Here is a 22,124-nt window from a genome sequence, read left to right as displayed (position 1 = left end):
GAACAGTTTGGCTAGAGACGCGGCTAGTTCTGGAGCACAAGTCTCCATCACAAAGACTGCCTAGTTCCACCACTGTATCTCGGTCCACTCTGCCCCTCCATTTAGCCCATCTTTCACTGAAACCCTCTTTCATGCTATTCAAATATCATGAACTCTTTTGAAGAGTTGATGAGTTTTATGTCCATCAAGTAGCCAAAGAATTGAGTAGAGATTTGGAGAAATGCTTCATCGGACTGAGTAATGGTAGAAGAAGGGGAACAGAGGATCTGGTACTAGATGTACAGAGATAACACTCATGTGACAAAATAGGGATGTTATTGTATTTTTTGTTATATATGTTTTGCATAGATGGGCTAAATCTAATTTAAACATGGCTTCAGCCAGCTGTATCTCTAGGAAAATCCCATTGTTTCTGTGGCAGCGATGACCAATACATGTAACTAGTCAGACCCCAGACCTCACCATGCATTAAAGGAGTGTTTATCACTGGCCCTGCACCCAGTAGGTGAGAGAGACCCTGCGCCAATGGGTGAAAGCATTATATTGACAGGAGATGATTAACTCATGGGACTACGGAGCCTGTGCTTGGAGCCCCTGGAAAATCTCACCATAACTCAGAAAAACTGGATCAGTTTCACTTAAGCATAATATATCGTGATATGATTTGCTTTATTATTAATGCTGTGTAAACATTCTACGGGACTATTTATTCATGCATTTTACTACACATTTGTGTTTTAATGGATGGGGGATTTGTTCGGAGGGTGCAGAGGGACTCCAAATGTTCTTGGTGCTCAGAGCCCAAGAATTCTTAATCCGGCTCTAACTATTGAGGTCCTAAGCTCTGGAATTCCCTCACTAAACCTATCTCCCTCTCTTCTTTTAAGAACTTCCATAAAACCTAATTCTTTGACCAACTTTTTAGTCACCCTCCGTGGCTTTGGCTTCGTGTCAATTTTTAACTGATTACACTCCTGTGAAGTGCCTTGGACACTTTCCTACGTTAAAGGCGCTACATAAATGCAAGTTGTTGTTTCTGGGAGAGAGCAGCTGATTGAAGTGTCTGTTGTGATTTGTCACAGACTCTATGCCCAGTGGGAGATCAGTTGACTGAAGTGTCATAAGCCTCGTGCCCAGTGGGTGTGATCAGCTGACTGAAGTGTCACAAGACCCGTGCCCAGTGGGTGTGATCAGCTGACTGAAGTGTCACAAGACCAGTGCCCAATGGGTGTGATCAGCTGACTGAAGGATCACAAGCCCCGTGCCCAGTGGGTGTGATCTGCTGACTGAAGGGTCACAAGCCCCGTGCCCAGTGGGTGTGATCAGCTGACTGAAGTGTCACATGCCACGTGCCCAGTGGGTGTGATCAGCTGACTGAAGGGTCACAAGCTCCATGCCCAGTGGGTGTGATCAGCTGACTGAAGTGTCACAAGCCCCGTGCGCAGTGGGTGTGATCAGCTGACTGAAGGATCACAAGCCCCGTGCCCAGTGGGTGTGATCAGCCAACTGAAGGGTCACAAGCCCCGTGCCCAGTGGGTGTGATTAGCTGACTGAAGTGTCACAAGCCCCGTGCCCAGTGGGTGTGATCAGCTGACTGAAGTGTCACAGGTCCCGAGCCCACTGGGTGAGATCTGCTGACTGAAGTGTCACAAGCCCCATGCCCAGTGGGTGTGATCAGCTGACTGAAGTGTCACAAGCCCCGTGCCCAATGGGTGTGATCAGATGACTGAAGGATCACCAGCCCCGTGCCCAGTGGATGTGATCAGCTGACTGAAGTGTCACAAGCTCCATGCCCAGTGGGTGTGATCAGCTGACTGAAGTGTCACAAGACCCGTGCCCAGTGGGTGTGATCAGCTGACTGAAGTGTCACAAGACCCGTGCCCAATGGGTGTGATCAGCTGACTGAAGTGTCACAAGACCCGTGCCCAGTGGGTGTGATCAGCTGACTGAAGGGTCACCAGCCCCGTGCCCAGTGGGTGTGATCAGCTGACTGAAGGGTCACCAGACCCGTGCCCAGTGGGTGTGATCAGCTGACTGAAGTGTCAGAAGCCCCGTGCCCAGTGGGTGTGATCAGCTGACTGAAGTGTCACAAGCCCCGTGCCCAGTGGGTGTGATCAGCTGACTGAAGTGTCACAAGACCCGTGCCCAGTGGGTGTGATCAGCTGACTGAAGTGTCACAAGCCCCGCCCACAGTCACGGAAGCAACTTGACGAGCCGCCTCCCCGTTTGTTGCGTCACGGGCTTCCCTGCGGATCACGTGATTCTGGCTCCTCTCCTGTGCAGCCATGATGGTGGGTGTCCTTAATTATGTCCCATTGCAGTCTTTTACTGTTTGTCTCACTTTTTCCTGATCGACCGAAATGTCGGCCGCGGATACTCGTATTAATGTGTGCAATGACATTTTATTTTTCTGTTCAATCAGCAGGAAGGGTTGGATGACGGCCCCGACTTCCTGTCAGAAGAGGACAGAGGAGTAAGTTTTTGCCGTTCTCAGTCTCTGTGTCTCAAGTCTCGGGCCCTCGATTGGGCCTTAAAACAAGTTCAGCCCTTTCGCTTTCTAGCTGTGGTCTTGAAAGACGCACTTGCCGCAACCCTGCTGATTATGTCTGTTCACATTATATCCGAGAAAACGCTGTTGAGTGTCAGATATGGTTTTTTCATACCTTTTTTTTCTTTTTGTTGCTTAATTCTCCACTGGCTCACAACAACATCATCTTAACATGCACTTACTCTGTTATTTGTTGTCAGAGTTGATTCAGACTTCTACTTATTAAGTCCGCATTAAGAAATTTAGCTGCAGAAAAATGTCCTAGACCGAAATTAATGTCAGTTCCTAGTTTATGAACAGACTCAAAACATTGCAGTTTAGTAAAGTTCTATTTTTATAAATTATATTATTTCCTTTCCTCAGGAAGTTTCTATATTTTGGGGGGAATAGGGATCAGGGTCTCTTGTGACAGATCTCTGCAGCTCCTTTCCTACCCCAGCTGATAAGTGACAGTCGGGTTTGTAGGCCTTCCAGATGCAATGTTTGTGGATATCAGTTTCCTAAGTATAGATCCCCTGCCAGAACTGAAGACTCAGAGTATTCCTCAGTACTTATTCAATCCAAAGGTTTCTGAAGTTGGAGTTGTCAATGTACATGATTAAAGACACAATAGTAGAAATTACTGCACAGAATGCTGATGAGCAGGTATCACCTGTGTCTCGACCATGTACAATTCAATTTGCACCTGGAACAAAGCCCATGCATCCTGACTAATTTTCAGTTCAATCAACCTGGTGTGGTCTTTTAGGCAACTTGTCTCCTGACCTTCATTTTGAAATTTGGTAATGGGATACCTTGAATTTTAGCTCTGAACTATATCAAAGCCATATTGAATAAAGATAAATAAATTCCATATTTTGCCACAAGGCCTATGAATGGTGTCATACTGGCCATTGGAGAGGCTGAAGGAGATCAGAGAGTGATTTGTCACTGATTATGGTGACCAGCTTGATTGTTTTTCTTCCTGTGTGGTGGGATGTGTTATCTATGCCATGGGACAGTTGATTTTAAAAAGAATAGTGATTTGTAGATACTGATCTCCTGTGCATTTGACACGTGTCTGGATGACACAAGTGAGTCTAGATAAGATGCTCTCAACATGAGTTAAATGCTTGCCTCTGCTAATCTTTAAATAAATTTCCAATGTCTGAATGGATACAGAGGTATTCATAGAATCATAGAAAAATTTATGGCACAGAAGGAAGCCATTCAGCCCATTGTGTCCAAACCAGCCGAAAATGAGCCACCCAGCCTAATCCCACTTTCCAGCACTTGGTCCGTAGCCTTGCAGGTTATGGCACTTCAAGAGCATAGCCAAGTACTTTTTAAATCTGATGAAGGTTTCTGCCTCTACCACCCTTTCACGCAGTGAGTTACGCAGTGAGTTCCAGACCCCCACCACCCTCTGGGTGAAAAATCTTTTCCTCAGCTCCCCTCTAATCCTTCTACCAATTACTTTAAATCTATGCCCCCTGGTTATTGACCTCTCTGCTAATGCAACTAGGTCCTTCCTATCCACTCGATCTAGGCCCATCATAATTTTGTACACCTCAATTAAATCACCCCTCAGCCTCCTCTGTTACAAAGAAAACAACCCCAGCCTATCCAGTCTTTCTTCATAACTAAAATTCTCCAGTCCTGGCAATATCCTCGTAAATCTCCTCCGTACGCTCTCTAGTGCAATTACATCTTTCCTGTCATGTGATGACCAGAACTATACGCAGTACTCAAGCTGTGGCCTAACTAGTGTTTTATGCAGTTCGAGCATAACCTCCCTGCTCTTATATTCAATGCCTTGACTAATAAAGGAAAGTATCCCGTATGCCTCCTTAACCACCTTATCTACCTGTCCTGCTACCTTCAGGGATCTGTGGACATGCACTCCAAGGTCCCTCACTTTCTCTACACCTATCAGTATCCTCCCATTTATTGTGTTGCCCTCCCCAAATGCATTACCTCACACTTCTCCATTTGCCACTTTTCTGCCCACCAGACCAGTCCATTAATATCTTCCTGCAGCCTGCAGCTTTCCTCCTTACTATCAACCACACAGCCAATTTTTGTATCATGCCCCCTACATTTAAAACCAAATCATTAATATATACCACAAAAAGCAAGGGACCTCGTACTAAACCCCACTGGAAACAGCCTTCCAGTCATAAAAACACCTGTCGACCATTAGCCTTTGCTTCCTGCCACTGAGCCAATTTTGGATCCAACTTGCCACTTTCCCCTGGATCCCATGGGCTTGTACTTTTTTGACCAGTCTGCCATATGGGACCATGTTAAAAGCCTTGCTAAAATCCATGTGCACTAACCTCATCAACCCTCCTTGTTACCTCCTCAAAAAATTCAATCAAATTATTCAGATATGATCTTCCCTTAACAAATCCATGCTGACTGTCCTTGATTAATCCGTGCCTTTCTAAGTGACTGTTTATCCTGTCCCTCAGAATTGATTCCAATAATTTGCCCACCACCATGGTTAGACTGACTGGCCTGTAATTTCTAGGTCTATCCTTCTCTCCCTTTTTAAACAATGGTACAACTTTAGCAGTCCTCCAATCCTTCAGCACCATGCCTGTATCCAGGGAGCATTGGAAAATGAAGCAATTTCCTCCCATTCTTCTTTTAATAGCCTGGGATACATTTCATCCGGCCCTGGCGATTTATCTACTTTCAAAGATGCTAATCCCCTTAATACTTCCTCTCTCACTATGTCTATCCCATCCAGTATTTCACATTCCTCCTCCTTAACTACAATGTCTGCATCGTCCCTCTCTTTTGTGAAGACGGCCGCAAAGTATTCATTAAGAACCATACCAACATCTTCCGCCTCCACACACAGGTTACCTTTTTGGTCTCTAATATGCCCTACTCTTTCCTTGGTTATCCTCTTGCTCTTAATGTATTTATAAAACATCTTTGGGTTTTCCTTGAATTTACTTGCCATTATTTTTTCATGCCCTCTCTTTGCTTTCCTAATTTCCTTTTTAATTTCACCCCTGCACTTTCTATACTCCTCTAGGCTTTCTGCAATATTGAGCTCTTGGTGTCTGACATAAGCTTTCCTTTTTTGCCTTATCTTACCCTGTATGCTCCTTGTCATCCAGGGGGCTCTAGATTTGGCAGTCCCACCCTTTTTCATTGTACAAACCTGTTTATTCTGAACCCCTTGAATGCCTCCCACTGTTCTGACAAGTAGCTGTTTCCAGTGCACTTTTGCTAAATCACTTCTGAGCTTAGTAAAATTGGCCTTTCCCAAATTGAGAACTTTAACTCCTGTTCTATCTTTGTTCTTTTCCATTACTATGCTAAATCTAACTGAATTATGATCACTACCACCAAAATGCTCTTCCACTGCTACTCCTTCCACCTGCCCAGCTTCATTTTCTAAAACTATATCCAGAACTGTCCCCTCTCTTGTTGGGCTTGATACGTACTGGATAAAAAAGTTCTCCTGAATGCAATTTAAACATTTTGTAACCTCTATACCCTTCACACTGTATCCCAGTTAATATTGGGGTAGTTGAAATCCCCTACTATTACTGCCCAATTGTTTTTGCACTTCTCAGAAATTTGCCTACATATTTTCTCTTCTATCTCCTCTGACAGTTTGGGGGTCCATAGTACACTCCCAGTAGCGTGACAGCCCCTGTTTTGTTCCTTAGCTCAACCCATATGGCCTCATTTCATGATCCTTCTAACATATCATATCTCTCCTCACAGCTGAAATTGTTTCTTTAACCAAAATTGCTACCCCTCCTCCTTTCTTATCGCCCTCTCTATATCATCTGAAAACCCTGTAACCAGGAACGTTGAGCTACCGTTCCTGCCCCTCTTTAGGCCATGTTTCTGTAATAGCTAAGATATCATACTGCCGGATGTCTATCTGTGCCCTCAGCTCATCTGCCTTATTCACTATACTCCTTGCATTTAGGTATATACCTTTGAATACTGCCAAACTCCATTGTTGTTTACTTTGTAATCTTTGTTTCCTCTGCCTTCCATTTCCAGTGCTGCTTCTCTCCCATCTGAATCTACACTTGGGTTCCCATCCCCCTGCTAAGCTAGTTTAAACCCTTCCCAACAGCACTAGCAAACCTCCCTGCAAGGATATTGGTCCCGGCCCTATTGAGGTGCCAACCGTCCGGCTTGTACGGTATTGTGTATCTCCTAGGAAGAGCAAAATTGGTTTTGATCTTGATGTAAGCTGTTCTCACTGTCTGGCTCCAAGTGTAGATGTATCAAGGCAAGGTTTGATGCATTTTTCTTTCTAAAGGTGAGCTTTGAGCTGGAACACTATCATGTGGCAGTTTAGTAGCCTATCAGACTTTTTTTGCAGCAGTAGAGATGAGGTGGTGGTGTTCCTTTCAAAAGAGAATTTTAAGAGAATGAAAGAAAGAGATATTGGAAGAAATAGCTTAGTTTTCAGTGTGGTCCAAATGCTTGTTGCATTTCAACACAAAGTACTTATTCTATTCTCATAAAATTAGAATCCTGATTTTCTGTCTAAAATGGATGATTTTTTTCTGTAACTGAATTGTAATAATGGATTGGTATTTTTTAACAACTGTCATTTTAATTGTTTCCCTAAGATCATGAATAATAGTAGGGAAGAATGTATAATTTGTGAATTAGCTTTGTCTAGTTCTGAAGCTTCATTCAGAAGCTATATGTATGCACTATATTGTGCGAAGTGCAGAGTTAGTGTTGCCAGTGCATTTGAGTTTACTATCATGGCTGTATTGGTGTATTAATTACTGCATTTTTAAAAAATACAGACTTCTTGTTTGAACATATATTTATTGGTCTTTAATTGGAAAAGAGCCTGTGCTTGCTGACCTACATTGGCTCCCAGTCCGGCAATGCCTTGATTTTAAAATTCTCATCCTTGTATTCAATCCCTCCATGGCCTCTCTGTAACATCCTCCAGCCCTACAAACCTCTGAGATCTCCGCGGTCCTTCAATTCTGGTCTCTTCCGCATCCCTGATTTCCTTCGGTCCACCATTGGCGGATATACCTTCAGATGCCTAGGTCCTAAGCTGTGGAAACCTCTCTGTCTCTCTCCTGTTAAGTCACTCCTTAAAACCTACCTCTTTGACCAAGCTTGTCACTTGTCCTAATATCTCCCTATGTGACTCGGTGTCAAATTTTGTGTGATAATGTTCCTGTGAAGCGCCTTGAGATGCTAAAGGTGTAAAAAAAAATGGATGTTATGTGCATCAGTGCAACATGGTTTAATTGAACATGATCATGCATTAGCTGAGCAAACTTGCCTGGGTATGCAATCTCAGCTATGTCCACCTAGGAACTGGGTCGCAATTGGCCAAATTCATGAAGGACCCTTTTTACAATCAGCATTAAAACTTGCAGAAAGGATTGTCTATTTTGAAAGGAAACCAAGTACAATGCATTTGCCTTTAATCAGTATTACACGCTTGATTTATTGGCAAGTCTGAATTTTGTTAGTGGATAAATTGCCCTCTTGAGAATATATTTGGATTTTAAAAAGTACTGATGACTTTTTTGGTTTATTGGGTTATTTGTCTTCATCTATCCAAATGTGGATATTTTGGTCTCAGCCAAAATCTTAAATCCTTTCTGTCTGTTGAGTTAATGCTCAGATTTACCTTAATTTAAAAGGTAATGGCAGATTATACACATGCATTCAGCTTAAGGATAAAATGTTGCAGCAAAAAAATGATTAATATGGAAGTTCTATTTTGTGCCAGTCGAGTATGAATACCATTTCTATTAAAGCCTACAATATTAGTTTGTGTTTGGTAGGAAGAGAATTATGTGTCAGCATAAAGAAACCATTGAAAATATGGAAACAATGTAATAATAAAACATTGACTTTATATCCATTAGTGTTTGCAGTTGGACTTAGGATTTCTGAGACTATCTTCATATTAATCTTCACATTCTTCAAGCTTGAGTAGAATCTGAGAATTTTACAGCACAAACAGACCACTTGACCCATCAAATCTGTGCCACTTTTTTCCACAAATGGGGCACCTAGTCTAATCCTGTGCTCCTCACTCACCATACTCTTTTTAGTATTTATCTTTTCTTTTTCAAGCGGCTACCTAATTCTCTCAAAGAATTTATGGACCCGCCTTCAACAGTGGTTTGAGGCAGGGAATTCCACATTACAACCACCTTCTCCATAAAGATTTTTTTTTTCTAACTTCCCCTTTAATTCTTTTTGTGATTATCAGAAATTTGTGCTGCCTTGTTACTGTCTTGCCAGTTAGTGGAAATGATCCATCACTATCTTATGGTAACCCTTCGTCATCTTGGAGATCTCTATTAGATCATCCCTTAACCTTCTCCACTCCAGTGAAAAAGCCCCAACTTTGCAAATCTCTTCATGACTATAACGCCTCACCTCTGGTAACTTCCTAGTGAATCCACGCTGCACCTTTTACATTGCTTTTATATCTTTCTTGTAATGGGGGGACCCAAAACTACACACAATACTCCCAATTAATTAAAGTCATGTACAACTTCAACATCACCTACTTGCTTTTGTATTCTATGCCACTAGATACAAAAACAAGAATTGCCTTTGTCCTTTTAATATAATTGTGCTGCTACCTTTAATGACCTGTGTACCTGTACACCAAGCTCCCTCCACTGCTTCTTTACTCCATCTAAAATCTTAGCATTTAAGATTTGTTTCCTTTCCTCATTCTTACTACCAAAATGTATTCACTATATCATAAGTACAGCACAGGAGGAGGCCATTCAGCCCATTGTGCCTGTGCCAGCTCTTTGAAAGACCTATCCAATCAGTCCCACTCCCTTATCCTTTCTCCATAGCCCTGTAAATGTTTTCCCTTCAAGTATTTATCTAATTCCATTTTGAAAGTTACTATTGAATCTGCTTCCGCCAACTTTTCAGGCAGTGCATTGCAGATCATTACAGCTCGCTGCATTATAAAAAATGTTTCCTCATGTCGCCTCTGGCTCTTTTGTCAATCACATTTTTCTACATTATGCTACATATTTATTTTTTGATGAACAATGTTGTTGCTTCTGTTCTACATTTTGAGACTTATTTTTAAATTATTTTTCCATTTCAGCCTAGACCAGTCAATGTGGATCTCCAAACAGATGCCACTCTTCAGGTTGACATTTCTGATGCTCTTAGTGAAAGAGATAAAGTAAAATTTACAGTTCACACAAAGGTAAAGGGATTTCAAATTTAAGATCAAAACTGAGCACTTTAAATTGCCTGTACTTTCTTCTAATGTGTGGTATACAGTGAAATATTGTGCAATAATTTGTGCAGAAAGGAGATAGATAGATATATAATCTTTCATGATTATCTGCAGCTAATTACTGTAAGTAATATAGCAATGTAGTCTTAATCACAAAGTTTCTGTCATGCAAAAATTTACAAGTTTGAATCTCTTGCCTGAATTTTTCAGAAGTCCTGCCACAAATTTCAAGGATTTTTACATGAGTGACTGACTTGCTGTGTACAAATTTTTTTTGAAGTGAGCCCATACGATTATGGTTTGTAGGACTATATTCTGGATGGACTATATTACATCCTTATTAAAATATCAATGTTTTTAAAGTGCAATTACTATGTTTCTATTACTTGGCACCTTTGCTTAATTACAAGTGAGACAAGGCTCATCAAATCTGTGGAAGTGATAATTGATTAATAATGCCCAGATAAGTGGCAAACTTGATATCTGGCTATGGGCCCTCCAGAGAGCTTAACATTGACAGTGCTGATAAAGATTGGGAACTCACTTGTGGGGAACATGGGTGCAACTTTGTGCTGTACTATAGCATAGTGCATCAGCGTACCAACACAGGATGCTACTTCACTGCCTACTTGTACAATTATATTGAAATATCAGGCATTGTTGAAAAAATCCTAGAATTTGGAGTTTGATTATATTCCTAATTGAAATAGATGTGGTTACTTTAAGCTAATCTTCATTATGGTGTTACTGTGGGTGACTCTACCAGTGTTCTGTCGAAGTTTCTCTTTGCAATTATTGCAGAAGCCACAAATGGATTTGGGTCCTCTGTAGTTTCTTGTGTTTTCCATTATCTAAAATCCAAGTCGTATGTTCTGAAAAGTTTTAGGTTACTTTTTACTTCTTGCTCACTTTCTTCATGGATTAGGAATAGTTAAGTTTGTTATTTAAGGTAACATGATATACTTTCTACAAATTTTAAAGCCTCTTTTTAAATCAAATTTATTGACAGTTTCTGTGTAATTTGGAAAAATCAATCCACCTTAAAATTCCTTAGCATTTTAAATTTAAGCTGAAAATTTTGATCTGTAAATTGCTTGTCCTTTTTTGTGATCTGCAGTGAACTATCATGCTATAATTTATATAAAAGGTATTATACATAGCTTCCATGGTTAATTACTAGATGTAGGAATAGAGGCTTAACCACAAAATTTCTGATAAGCAAATCACTTGCAAAGATTTTGTTTTAGTGGCTCTGTTTTTAAAATTTATGGAAATGTTCATATATATAGTGTCCAGTGATTTATTTCAACAAAATCAAAGAATGATACAATACAGAAGGAGGCCATTCAGCACATCGTGCCTGTGCCGGCTCTTTGAAAGAGCTATCTAATTAGTCCCATTCTCCTGCCCTTTCCCCATTGCCCCGCAAAATTTTCCCCTTCAAATATTTATTCAGTTCCCTTTTGAATTTTATTATCGAATCTGCTTCCACCACCCTTTCAGGCATTTCAGATCATCATAACTCAAAAGTTGGTCATTCCAGCTTGAAAATAAATTGGAGGCTATTGCTTAATCTGATTCATTTAATTTACTGTTTTAGTGTTGTGTTGAATCTGATTGCACAAACAGAAAATAATTTTTGTAGATCACTTTGGATTTCTTTTAGTCTAGCCACCAATAGTGTAAAACTCTCATCAGACTCAATTCCTCCATAAAGCCTGTCACCTGTTCCTTTGACTTATTTCCACGCAGCTCCTGACTACCCAACTTCTCCAACTTGGCCCATGCTTGCTGATGTTGTCAAGTTCTGTCTTCAGACATTGTTCCAACCCTTTTAAATATTGCAACATCACCCCTACTCTTTTAAAAAGCCTGCCCTCAACACCTTTGTCCTCACAGAGAGTACTTTTTTATCGCTAATCTCCCTTTTGTCAAGGTCCTTGAATGTTTCATTGTCACCCAACTACTATTTGCCACTCCTGGGCTTGTATCCCTCTAATCTGCTTTCTGATCATCTTGTGTGACTGCAGTTGTGGCTAGCTGTTTCTCCTCATCCTCAAACTCTTCCATGCTATTAAACACTTGTCAGTCCATTGTCCTTCCAACACCTCTTTCTCATGGTCCACTTCAGTGACCCCAAACTTATGGTTGCCATCCTACTTATCCCAGTGCAGTTACTACATCTGTTACAAACATAAGATAAGAAATAGGAACAGGAGTAGGCCATAGAGCCCCTTGAGCCTGCTCCGCCATTCAGTAAGATCATGGCTGATCTTCGACCTCAACTTCATTTTCCTGCCCGATCCCCATATCCCTTGATTCCCCTGGAGTCCAAAAATTTATCGATCTCAGCCTTGAATATACTCAACAACTGAGCATCCACAGCTCTCTGGGGTAGAGAATTCCAAAGATTCACAACCCTCTGAGTGAAGAAATTCCTCCTCCTCTCAGTCCTAAGTGGCCAGCCCCTTAGCCTGAGACTATGCCACCTAGTTCTAGACTCTCCAGCCAGGGTAAACAGCCTCTCAGCATCTAAAGTGATTCTAATGGTGTCTCTTCCCATGCCTGCATGGCCACTTCTGGTGTGTCCCAGGATTCTATACTTGCTCCCATCCTATTTACTATCTACATATTACCACTTGGGAATATTATTCATTGGAGTCAGCTTTTGTACATAACCGGACGATAGTACAACTGTGGTGGCAGAAAGACTATCACACAGCCTGTAACATCTGTTCTTGGATGAGTTCCTTCTCATCATGTATGCCCCTGCCCTTTGGAACTCTTCCAAAAGATCTCAGCCTCCTTAGTTCTCTCCCTGCTTTCCGAAGCCTCCTAAGAATGTATCTCTCGACTGTGCCTTCAGTCTTTTCCCCATTCCTTACTGGTTATTATGTGGCGATGCCGGTGATGGACTGGGGTTGACAATTGTAAACAATTTTACAACACCAAGTTATAGTCCAGCAATTTTATTTTAAATTCACAAGCTTTCGGAGGCTACCTCCTTCCTCAGGTGAACGATCGTTCACCTGAGGAAGGAGGTAGCCTCCGAAAGCTTGTGAATTTAAAATAAAATTGCTGGACTATAACTTGGTGTTGTAAAATTGTTTACAATTACTGGTTATTGTCATCATCTCCCCATTTTTTTAATGTAAACTCAAATTTGTTTCTCAGAGTTCTTGGCAGTTATGCAAGTTAAGAACATTTTGCTAAATTCACAAAGCATTTCCCACAATGTTTATTGTACCTACCACATAATTCCTTTTTTTCTTTAAAACAGGGTAAAGATAAATCATGGAAGTTGTAATTTAAAATGTGCTTGTTTTCCTGCAGAGTACTCTACCTAATTTCAAACAGGATGAATTTTCTGTAGTTCGTCAACATGAAGAATTTGTCTGGCTTCACGATGCTTTTGTTGAAAATGAAGAGTATGCTGGCTATGTTGTGAGTGTCACAGAAATTTAATAAGTCTTTTGATTACAAAATAACATACTTTTTCATTACCAACTGTCATTTTAAGCCAAGTTTGTGTGCGTGTGTGTTTGCTCTTGAAATTATAAATGACCAACAATGGAGGAAAAGTTGAAAGTTACTATTATGAACATTATGCTCCTTGAATGTGTCTGGGGGAAAAAACATGCCGTCTTCCTTTCCCATACAGCATTGATTCCCCTTTAATAATTGAGTTGGTGGCTTTTGTATGTTGGAACCGATACTGTAATCAGATGGATCGCAAATTACTCATTGTGCATTATTTTATAAATGATTACTAGAGCAAAACAAACCACCAGTACACTGGGCGCTTAAGCACATTTGATAAGGTAGTCCAAATATAGCTTGAGCGAAGAAAATAAAGTTAAATGAATAAATCTTTAAAGGGGGAGGCCTGCCAGTGTGACGAGCTGAGCTCTGTCCGGCTGCAAATTATAAAATTATGGTACTATTTTTTATAAATATTTTAAAAATCTTTCCTATAACATGTACTTTCTGTCCACAAAATGTTACTTCCTGTAACACTTTTTATGTCAACATTTTTAATGGAAATATATGTAAACATTTGGGATTCTGTACATAAATATTTAAACATATAATGGGGAAAATCATTTCTAAAACGTCAATTTGTTGATGAACTAATTGAATCACTCAATGTTTTTTGGGGAAAAAAAGTCTTGCAAGAAAGTCATTTTTTTTCTCTGCGACTGAAATTTCTGTCCAAAATAAATGTTTTTAAATTATGTTGTTCATAATATGATTAAATGTATCCATTGAATTGTTTTTGTCTTTTAATACATTCATTAAAGTTTTTACTTGAATGCACAGCCTCTCCCAAAAGCCTGGCTATGACATTTTTGCCTAGAACTGTGAATCTGAACTCTATTTGGATTGTACAGTCAGAGCAAATGTAGTGTACCTAATTTCTCAAGATGCATCAGCACTGTTCAGTCAATGCTACTGATGGGATATGTTTTCTTTAGCTGCTTTCTGCCCGCTCTTTTTTCAAATAATTTTGAAAAAAAAAAGACACATCAAAGTTTTATTGAGGTGAAATTTACGTTTACATTGTTGTTCACAATTTATATTAACTATTTGGATTCGGGAATTGGAAGTATAATTTCAAAATTTGCAGACGACTACAAATTGGGGGGTGTAGTTAATATAATGGAAGAATGCAAGAGGACATTAATAAACTTGCAGAATGGGCATGCAATTGGCAAATGAATTTCAATGTAGATAAGCGTGAGGTGGTGCATTTTGGTAGGAAGAATAAGGAGGCCGCGTACTGCTTGGATAATAAGAATCTAAACGTGATAGAGGAGCAAAGGGACCTAGGGGTACAGATACACAAAGCACTAAAAGTAGCAACGCAGGTTAATAAGGCCATTTTAAAAAAAGGCAAATCAAGCAAAGAAGTTGTGTTAAACTTGTATAGAACCTTGGTTAGACCGTTATTAAATGGCGAAGCAGGCTCGAAGGGCCGATTGGCCTACTCCTGCTCCTATTTCTTATGTTCTTATGCTCACATTTGGAGTACTGTGCACAGTTCTGGTCTCCATAATATAGAAAGGATGTAGAGGCTGGAGAGGGTGCAAAAAAAATTCATGAGGATGATACCAGAACTGAGAGGATATCTTTATCAGGAAAGGCTGAACAGGCTGGGGCTGTTTTCTCTAGAAAAGAGAAGGCTGAGGGGTGACTGATAGAGGCCTTTAAGATAGACGTAGGGAAAATTAGGGTAGACGTAGAGAGAAATTTTCATTTGTGGGGCAGTCCAAAACTAGAGGTCATAAATGTAAAGTAGTTGCTAATAAATTCAATAGGGAATGCAGGAGACACTTCTTTACCCAAAGAGCGGTAAGAATGTTGAACGCACTACAAGGAGTAGTTGAGGCAAATAGCATAGATGCATTTAAGGGGAGCTAGATAAGCACATGGGGGAGAAAGGAATAGAAGGGTATGCTGATAATTAGTTGAAGTAGTGTGGGAGGAGGCTCGTGTGGAGCATAAATGCCAGCATAGACCACTTGGGCTGACTGGCCTGTTTCTGTGCTGTAGTTTCGATGTATTTCGATATATTGAATTTTTAAACAAAACAGAGGCTGAGAGGAAAAATATTAGTGTTTTGATGTACTTGTAGCTTTTTTGTGTTCACTTTAGTTATTTCATTTTTTTTAAAAAGATGAATTTTGAAACCAACTAATTATCTCCACGTGCTTGTTTTTTCAACAGAAACGGTCACTGCTAATTGCAAAGACCTGTGAGTCAGTTACTCATTTTTAACACCTATGAAAAAGTGGTGGTGGGGGGAGAAAGAGATAAACACACAAAGACAGAGAAAATGGTAGAAAGGCAGTTTCTTACCTCATTCTAATTTGACTTCTGTCTTTTAAAAAAAATTTGAAAACAAACATAGTTTCTGAGGGAAATATCAGATGGGAAGAGGGAAACTTGTTGAGGGTAAGGAAGCTTCTAGCACTCACCCTTTTGTATCAGCTTTACCCATTATAAGGGAGTGGATGGAGGGTTAAGGGTGAAGTGGTTAATAGCAGAGCAAGGTGTTGAATGAGTGGTTCAAAGGGGTAGGGTTGTGATAGTGAGGGAGTTGTAGGAAGAAGAATGGGAAGTGGAAGGTGAAGGGGTAGGGGATACGATGAGAGCAAGCACCAGTGATTGGGGAGGGAATGGGAAGGCAGCTCCTGATGGCCTCGTCTTCCTGGCATCGTCTGCCCAGATGCAGCTTTCAGCCGTTGGTGATTTCTTTCCCTGCCACGCCATGCCATACCACCTACCACTTCCTGCCAGTAGAAATGAAGAAAAGACAAAGGTAGTGAGAGAAGGAAAAGAGTTGAGAGAAGCAGCAGAGAAGAGAGACAGAAGCAGAAAAGAACAGGGAAAAACAACTCCTCAAAGTCAGGTAAGAGAGTGACCATAATTCTCCAATTTACCATGTTGAATGCCTTGGGGGAGTGACTAGTAAATAAACATAAATCGGAGCTCTGAAATTTCCATGTGTCTTTGATACCAGCAGGGGCTTCAACCATGATTATATAGAATTCAATCTTGAAAGCATTAGTAAAAATTCCCGAATATAATGTAATCAAAATAGAATTTGACTCTTTCAGTCACCGTAAATCAGTTTAAGCCCAGGCTCTTGGAAGAGGCTGAAGCCTTTAAGTAAAAACGTTAATGAAAGTTTTAAACAGACACAGACAATTCAGTTGATAAATGTAATAATTATATTGTGGAGAATGTAATTTTTTTGAATTGCTTCAATCCTTATTTTGACATTAGAAATTGCAGTTACCAAGAAAATTATTGTGGACAATTTTTTTTTCCTAACAGTACATTGTTTGATTTGATTGGTTTACCTTTCTAAAAAAAAATGTAATAGTTCTTTGTCCTGACTGGTAATTCAGGATTTTCATAAGCAAATGTGACGGGAAAAATATTCACCATATAAACGTGGACATATAAAGCGTTAGTCAACAATCATGACACAGGTAGTAAGGCTAATGTTTACGGTAAGTGTATGCCATACAAAAGACTTTTAAAATATACTAGCCAATCTCCTGTAGCATTACATTAATGAGTAATGAACCAAATTTAGTTAACGGCTTAACTGTGCGTGAACATCTATCCAATAGTGATCATAACATGATCGAGTTCAATGTAGTGTTTGAAAGGGAAAAAAATGAATCAGCTGCTAAGATTCTAGACTTGGGCAAGGCCGACTTCAATGGGATGAGACCGAGACTGTCCACAGTAAACTGGGCAAATCTGTTAATGGGTAAAACGACTGATGATCAGTGGGAAATGTTTAAAGAAACATTTAACGTGATACAGAATTGGTTTATACCCCTGAGGGGCAAGAACTCTACTTGCCAAAAAAAACAGCCGTGGACAACTAAAGAGGTAAGGGACAGTATAAGACATAAGGAAAGGGCATACAAAAAGGCAAAAAATGGCACAGATCCTGGCGAATGGGAAAGATACAAAGATCAACAAAGGGTCACAAAACAGATAGTAAGGGCTACAAAAAGAGAGTACGAAAAGAAACTCGCAAGGGATATCAAAACCAATACGACGAACTTTTATAGTTATATTAGGAAAAAGAGGGTGGTCAGGAGCAGTGTTGGCCCCTTAAAAACTGAAAGTGGGGATATTGTCATTGACAATGGGGAAATGGCGGACATGTTGAACAATTACTTTGCGTCAGTATTTACAGTAGAAAAAGAGGATAGCATGCCGGAAATCCCAAGAAAACTAATATTGAATCGGGGACAGGGACTCGATAAAATTAACATAAGTAAAGCAACAGTAATGAAGAAAATAATAGCACTAAAGAGTGACAAATCCCCAGGACCAGATGGTTTCCATCCCAGGGTTTTAATGGAAGTAGGTGAGCACATTGCAGATGCCCTAACTATAATCTTTCAAAGTTCTCTAGATTCAGGAACTGTCCCTCTAGATTGGAAAATTGCACATGTCACTCCGCTTTTTAAGAAAGGAGAGAGAGGGAAACCGGGGAATTATAGACCAGTTAGCCTAACATCTGTTGTGGGGAAAATGCTGGAGTCTATAATTAAGGATAGGGTGACTGAACACCTCGAGAATTTTCAGTTAATCAGAGAGAGCCAGCATGGATTTGTGAAAGGTATTTCGTGCCTAACAAACCTGATTGAATTTTTTGAAGAGGTGACTAAAGTAGTGGACAGGGGAATGTCAATGGATGTTATTTATATGGACTTCCAGAAGGCATTTGATAAGGTCCCACATAAGAGACTGTTAGCTCAGAAGCCCATGGAATTGAGGGAAAAGTATGGACTCGGTTAGGAAGTTGGCTGAGCGAAAGGCGACAGAGAGTAGGGATAATGGGAAGGTACTCACATTGGTAGGATGTGACTAGTGGAGTCCCACAGGGATCTGTCTTGGGGCCTCAATTATTTACAATATTTATTAACGACTTAGATGAAGGCATAGAAAGTCTCATATCTAAGTTTGCCGATGACACAAAGATTGGTGGCATTGTAAGCAGTGTAGATGAAAACATAATATTACAAAGTGATATTGATAGATTAGGTGAATGGGCAAAACTGTGGCAAATGGAATTCAATGTAGACAAATGTGAGGTCATCCACTTTGGATCAAAAAAGGATAGAACAGGGTACTTTCTAAATGGTAAAAAGTTAAAAACAGTGGATGTCCAAAGGGACTTAGGGGTTCAGGTACATAGATCATTGAAGGGTCATGAACAGGTGCAGAAAATAATCAAGAAGGGTAATGGAATGCTGGCCTTTATATCTAGAGGACTAGAGTACAAGGGGGCAGAAGTTATGCTGCAGCTATACAAAACCCTGGTTAGACCGTACCTGGAGTACTGTGAGCAGTTCTGGGCACCGCACCTTCAGAAGGACATATTGGCCTTGGAGGGAGTGCAGCGTAGGTTTACTAGAATGATACCCGGACTTCAAGGGTTAAGTTACGAGGAGAGATTACACAAATTGGGGTTGTATTCTCTGGAGTTTCGAAGGTTAAGGGGTGATCTGATCAAAGTTTATAAGATATTAAGGGGAACGGATAGGGTGGATAGAGAGAAACTATTTCCGCTGGTTGGGGATTTTAGGAGTAGGGGGCACAGTCTAAAAATTAGAGCCAGACCTTTCAGGAGCGAGGTTAGAAAGCATTTCTACACACAAAGGGTGGTAGAAGTTTGGAACTCTCTTCCGCAAACGGCAATTGATATGAGCTCAATTGTTAAATTTAAATCTGAGATAGATAGATTTTTGGCAACCAAAGGTATTAAGGGATATGGGCCAAAGGCGGGTATGTGGAGTCAGATCACAGATCAGCCATGATCTTATCAAATGGCGGAGCAGGCACGAGGGGTTGAATGGCCTACTCCTGTTCCTATGTTCCTACATGAGGAGTTGAGACCAATGTAGTCGTCAGAGGTTGGTGGGGGTAATTGGACCAGGGTGTGCAAATCTAAATTTTAAAAAATAAAATACATATTTACATAATGCTTTTATTTGATATCTATAGTTAAATTGCAAAACTTGCAGCAATTTAGGAAACAAAGAAATAGAGTTGATTGGAGCATAAAAGTTTATCTGCAGTACAGGCTGAGGAGCTGGGAGATGCGAAACTGAGGTGCTACTGTGCTTCTGCAGGAGGGAGTAATTACATCATGACAAGTTTACTTCGGCAGCTTCCATTATAAATGTGGACATAGGAATTTATAATGGGTAAAGTTGATAGAAAAGTGTGGCAAAATCATGACAACAGGAAGCAAGGTTTTATATTTTTAAGATGCAAGGGTACTGGCTTGGAGTAGTTATTGATAGTATCTATTATACAGAATTGGTTCAAATAGAAGTTCTCTTTATCTCAACTGTTAACTTGTTCTGTCTCTTTAAAATCTTTAGTCAGGTTCTACAGTTGCTGTATAGGCTTACTCCCTACTCTCCATTTGTGTTCACAGCAAAATGCAGTTTTCGTTGGCAACCCATTGTATTTTTTATTTCAGAAATCTGAGTTCTCCTTTGCTTATAAACCACCCTGCCCTTTGCTTCTCACTCTTTTTCTTGCTCTTTCACAACTCAGTGGTCAGGCTTGCTGGAAAGCCTTGCTGGAAAGCACTTGGAGTGGGTGGTCAAGTAGGCAGATGGGGAAGTAAAATGTTATAATTGTGTAAGTAATAAGTAACACAAGATGATGATGGCAGGACATTGGAGAAGATACCAGGCATTGTTCGTAAGACCCTGCATGAGATGCGAATCGATCTGGTGTCTGCATTTGATTGAGAGGATGCTAACAGCATATGTGTATGTGAGAGAGTGGGAGAGTAGTGATTCTCTGCCCAGCTACCCTCTGCTCCCACACTCGGGGACTACCCTCTTAATGCTGCTAGACCCTAGATTGCCCCCTCCCTCTGCAGCAAGATCCCAGCACTTCTCCATTTACAGCTGCCGGATCATGGGACCTTCTCCAGTGCCGGCAGACTCACAATCCTCTCTCCCATTCGCCCCCTCCACTTTCACTGCCAAAGTACCCACCTCCTGGTGTTGCTAGACCCTGGGATTTACTTTATTTTTGCCAGATCCCAGTGCATGCATCCCTTCCCAATGTGAGACACTCCAGAACCCTCCAACCCACACAGCCATATCCCAGGAACTCTCAGTAAGTTAAACTCCAGTTCCGCTGAAGGCTGGATTTCTCCTCTCTTCCCCCCCCCCCCACCCCCACAGTTCTGCCAAACTCAACCTCTGCACTGCTGCCATCCCATGAATCATTCCAAAACCCAGGAGCCACTCCTCCATGGTACCAAACACCACTACCACTCCCTCGGTGTGGCTGAAGGCCACAAATCTTTTGTCCCCTCTTCCAGTGAGCAAAGCCTCAAGATCCCACGCCATACTCCTAAATGCCAGGTACTTCCCTTCAACCTCATTAATCTTTCCTACAATTTTGCTGTGTTTATCTTGTTTTTAGTAATAAAATTGAGTGCACAGCTAAAGGAACCAGCATATTTTGTGACTTACTGTCAACAAAGTCATAAGAGATTAGTTAGTGTTAAATAGAATAATAGATATGTATAGATAAATATAATTGGTGAACACACATTTTAGGAGTTTTGGCTTCAGGGTGATTTAAAAATGGTGTAAACATTGCTTTATATGGAAAGAAGATGCATTTACTTTAAAACTGAAATATGTACACATTGCATGTGAACTAACTCCTTCCCAATTTTTGATATTAATACTGTCCCATGATTCAGATGATGGGAGAAGTATTTTTTAAAAGAAGGTAATATTCTGACCAGGGAGGTAATGTTTTTTTTAAGAAGTCCATGTTAACAGCTGGAGTTTTGGAGAGGAGAAATGTTTGTATTCCCTGGCTTGGTTGAGGGTAATTTTTGAAAAAAAACTAGTCTACCTTAGTTGAGGAATCTAATACATTGTACAGCAAATAATTTCATGTTTTTTTTTGACGAATCCTTCAATTTGGTGTCAACTATGGGAGCAAGTTTAAACTACCAGTTATATAGTTCTAGTTTTAAATAATTGTCAAATAAAGATTCCATTAAAAGGCACAAGTAGGATGTGGTGACATTCAAATTCTGGCATACTGTGTATTTGCTTTGTTTGAAAGTACAATTCTTGAATGTTGTGACATGATGTTTCTGTTGCCAATTTTTGATTTAGAAATGACCAAGTTTAGAAAATGGAGCAAAATTCTAAAATATCTTCAAAATCAGCTGGTATTTGGGCCTGTTTTAAATGCAGGCTTACAGTTCCTGAGAATGCCCAGGCATCCACTTTAGTAGACAGGGTGGGGAGTGACACTTGAGTGGATTTGGTTTGTGTAACAGTACAGAATGTTAAAGTTTGGATTAGGTAAAGATAAGCAAACATGTGGATAAGTGAAAATAATCTATGCCTCCCTTGAAAGCATTGTAAACTCCAGCCTAATTTAGCTAAATGGGAACTAAGTTTACTGAGATGTGAAAGTCTTTAAATTTTTTGGCACGATACTTTGTACTTGGATTAAATGCTGATTCATTACTTCTTTCTGGGAAGTAGTATTGAGAAATTGTACGGTCAAACATGCATTGCATTGGAAATGTTTTCTGGTATCCACAACTGAAAACCAGTGTCATGGTATATCTTAGGAACATAGGAACAGGAGTAGGCCATTCAGCCCCTCGTGCCTGCGCCGCCATTTGATAAGATCATGGCTGATCTGTGATCTAACTCCATATACCTGCCTTTGGCCCATATCCCTTAATACCTTTGGTTGCCAAAAAGCTATCTATCTCAGATTTAAATTTAGCAATTGAGCTCGTAT

The 22,124-nt window shown here is 40.4% G+C and overlaps 1 protein-coding gene across 3 annotated transcripts in view; it reads left to right on the top strand.

Annotated features, from left to right (window-relative positions):
• Positions 1-2,222: 2,222 nt before the first annotated feature.
• The window catches only part of snx6 (sorting nexin 6), a 46,274-nt gene continuing 26,372 nt past the window's right edge, over positions 2,223-22,124 (top strand). The window contains exons 1-4 of one of the 3 annotated variants that reach the window (XM_067991439.1): positions 2,223-2,291; positions 2,423-2,473; positions 9,642-9,746; positions 13,113-13,223. In XM_067991439.1, coding sequence (XP_067847540.1) covers positions 2,286-2,291; positions 2,423-2,473; positions 9,642-9,746; positions 13,113-13,223 — 273 coding nt within the window. In that variant the 5' untranslated portion in view covers positions 2,223-2,285. Of the gene's footprint in view, positions 2,292-2,422; positions 2,474-9,641; positions 9,747-13,112; positions 13,224-15,956; positions 16,192-22,124 lie in introns of those variants that run through there. The other 2 variants (XM_067991440.1, XM_067991441.1) reach the window with 2 other exon arrangements.

The sequence above is a fragment of the Heptranchias perlo genome, chromosome 10 (genome assembly GCF_035084215.1).
Source record: "Heptranchias perlo isolate sHepPer1 chromosome 10, sHepPer1.hap1, whole genome shotgun sequence".
In the NCBI taxonomy this organism is placed as follows: domain Eukaryota; kingdom Metazoa; phylum Chordata; class Chondrichthyes; order Hexanchiformes; family Hexanchidae; genus Heptranchias; species Heptranchias perlo.
Note: the sequence above shows the minus strand (reverse complement) of the source record. Positions and strands in the feature narration are given on the sequence as shown.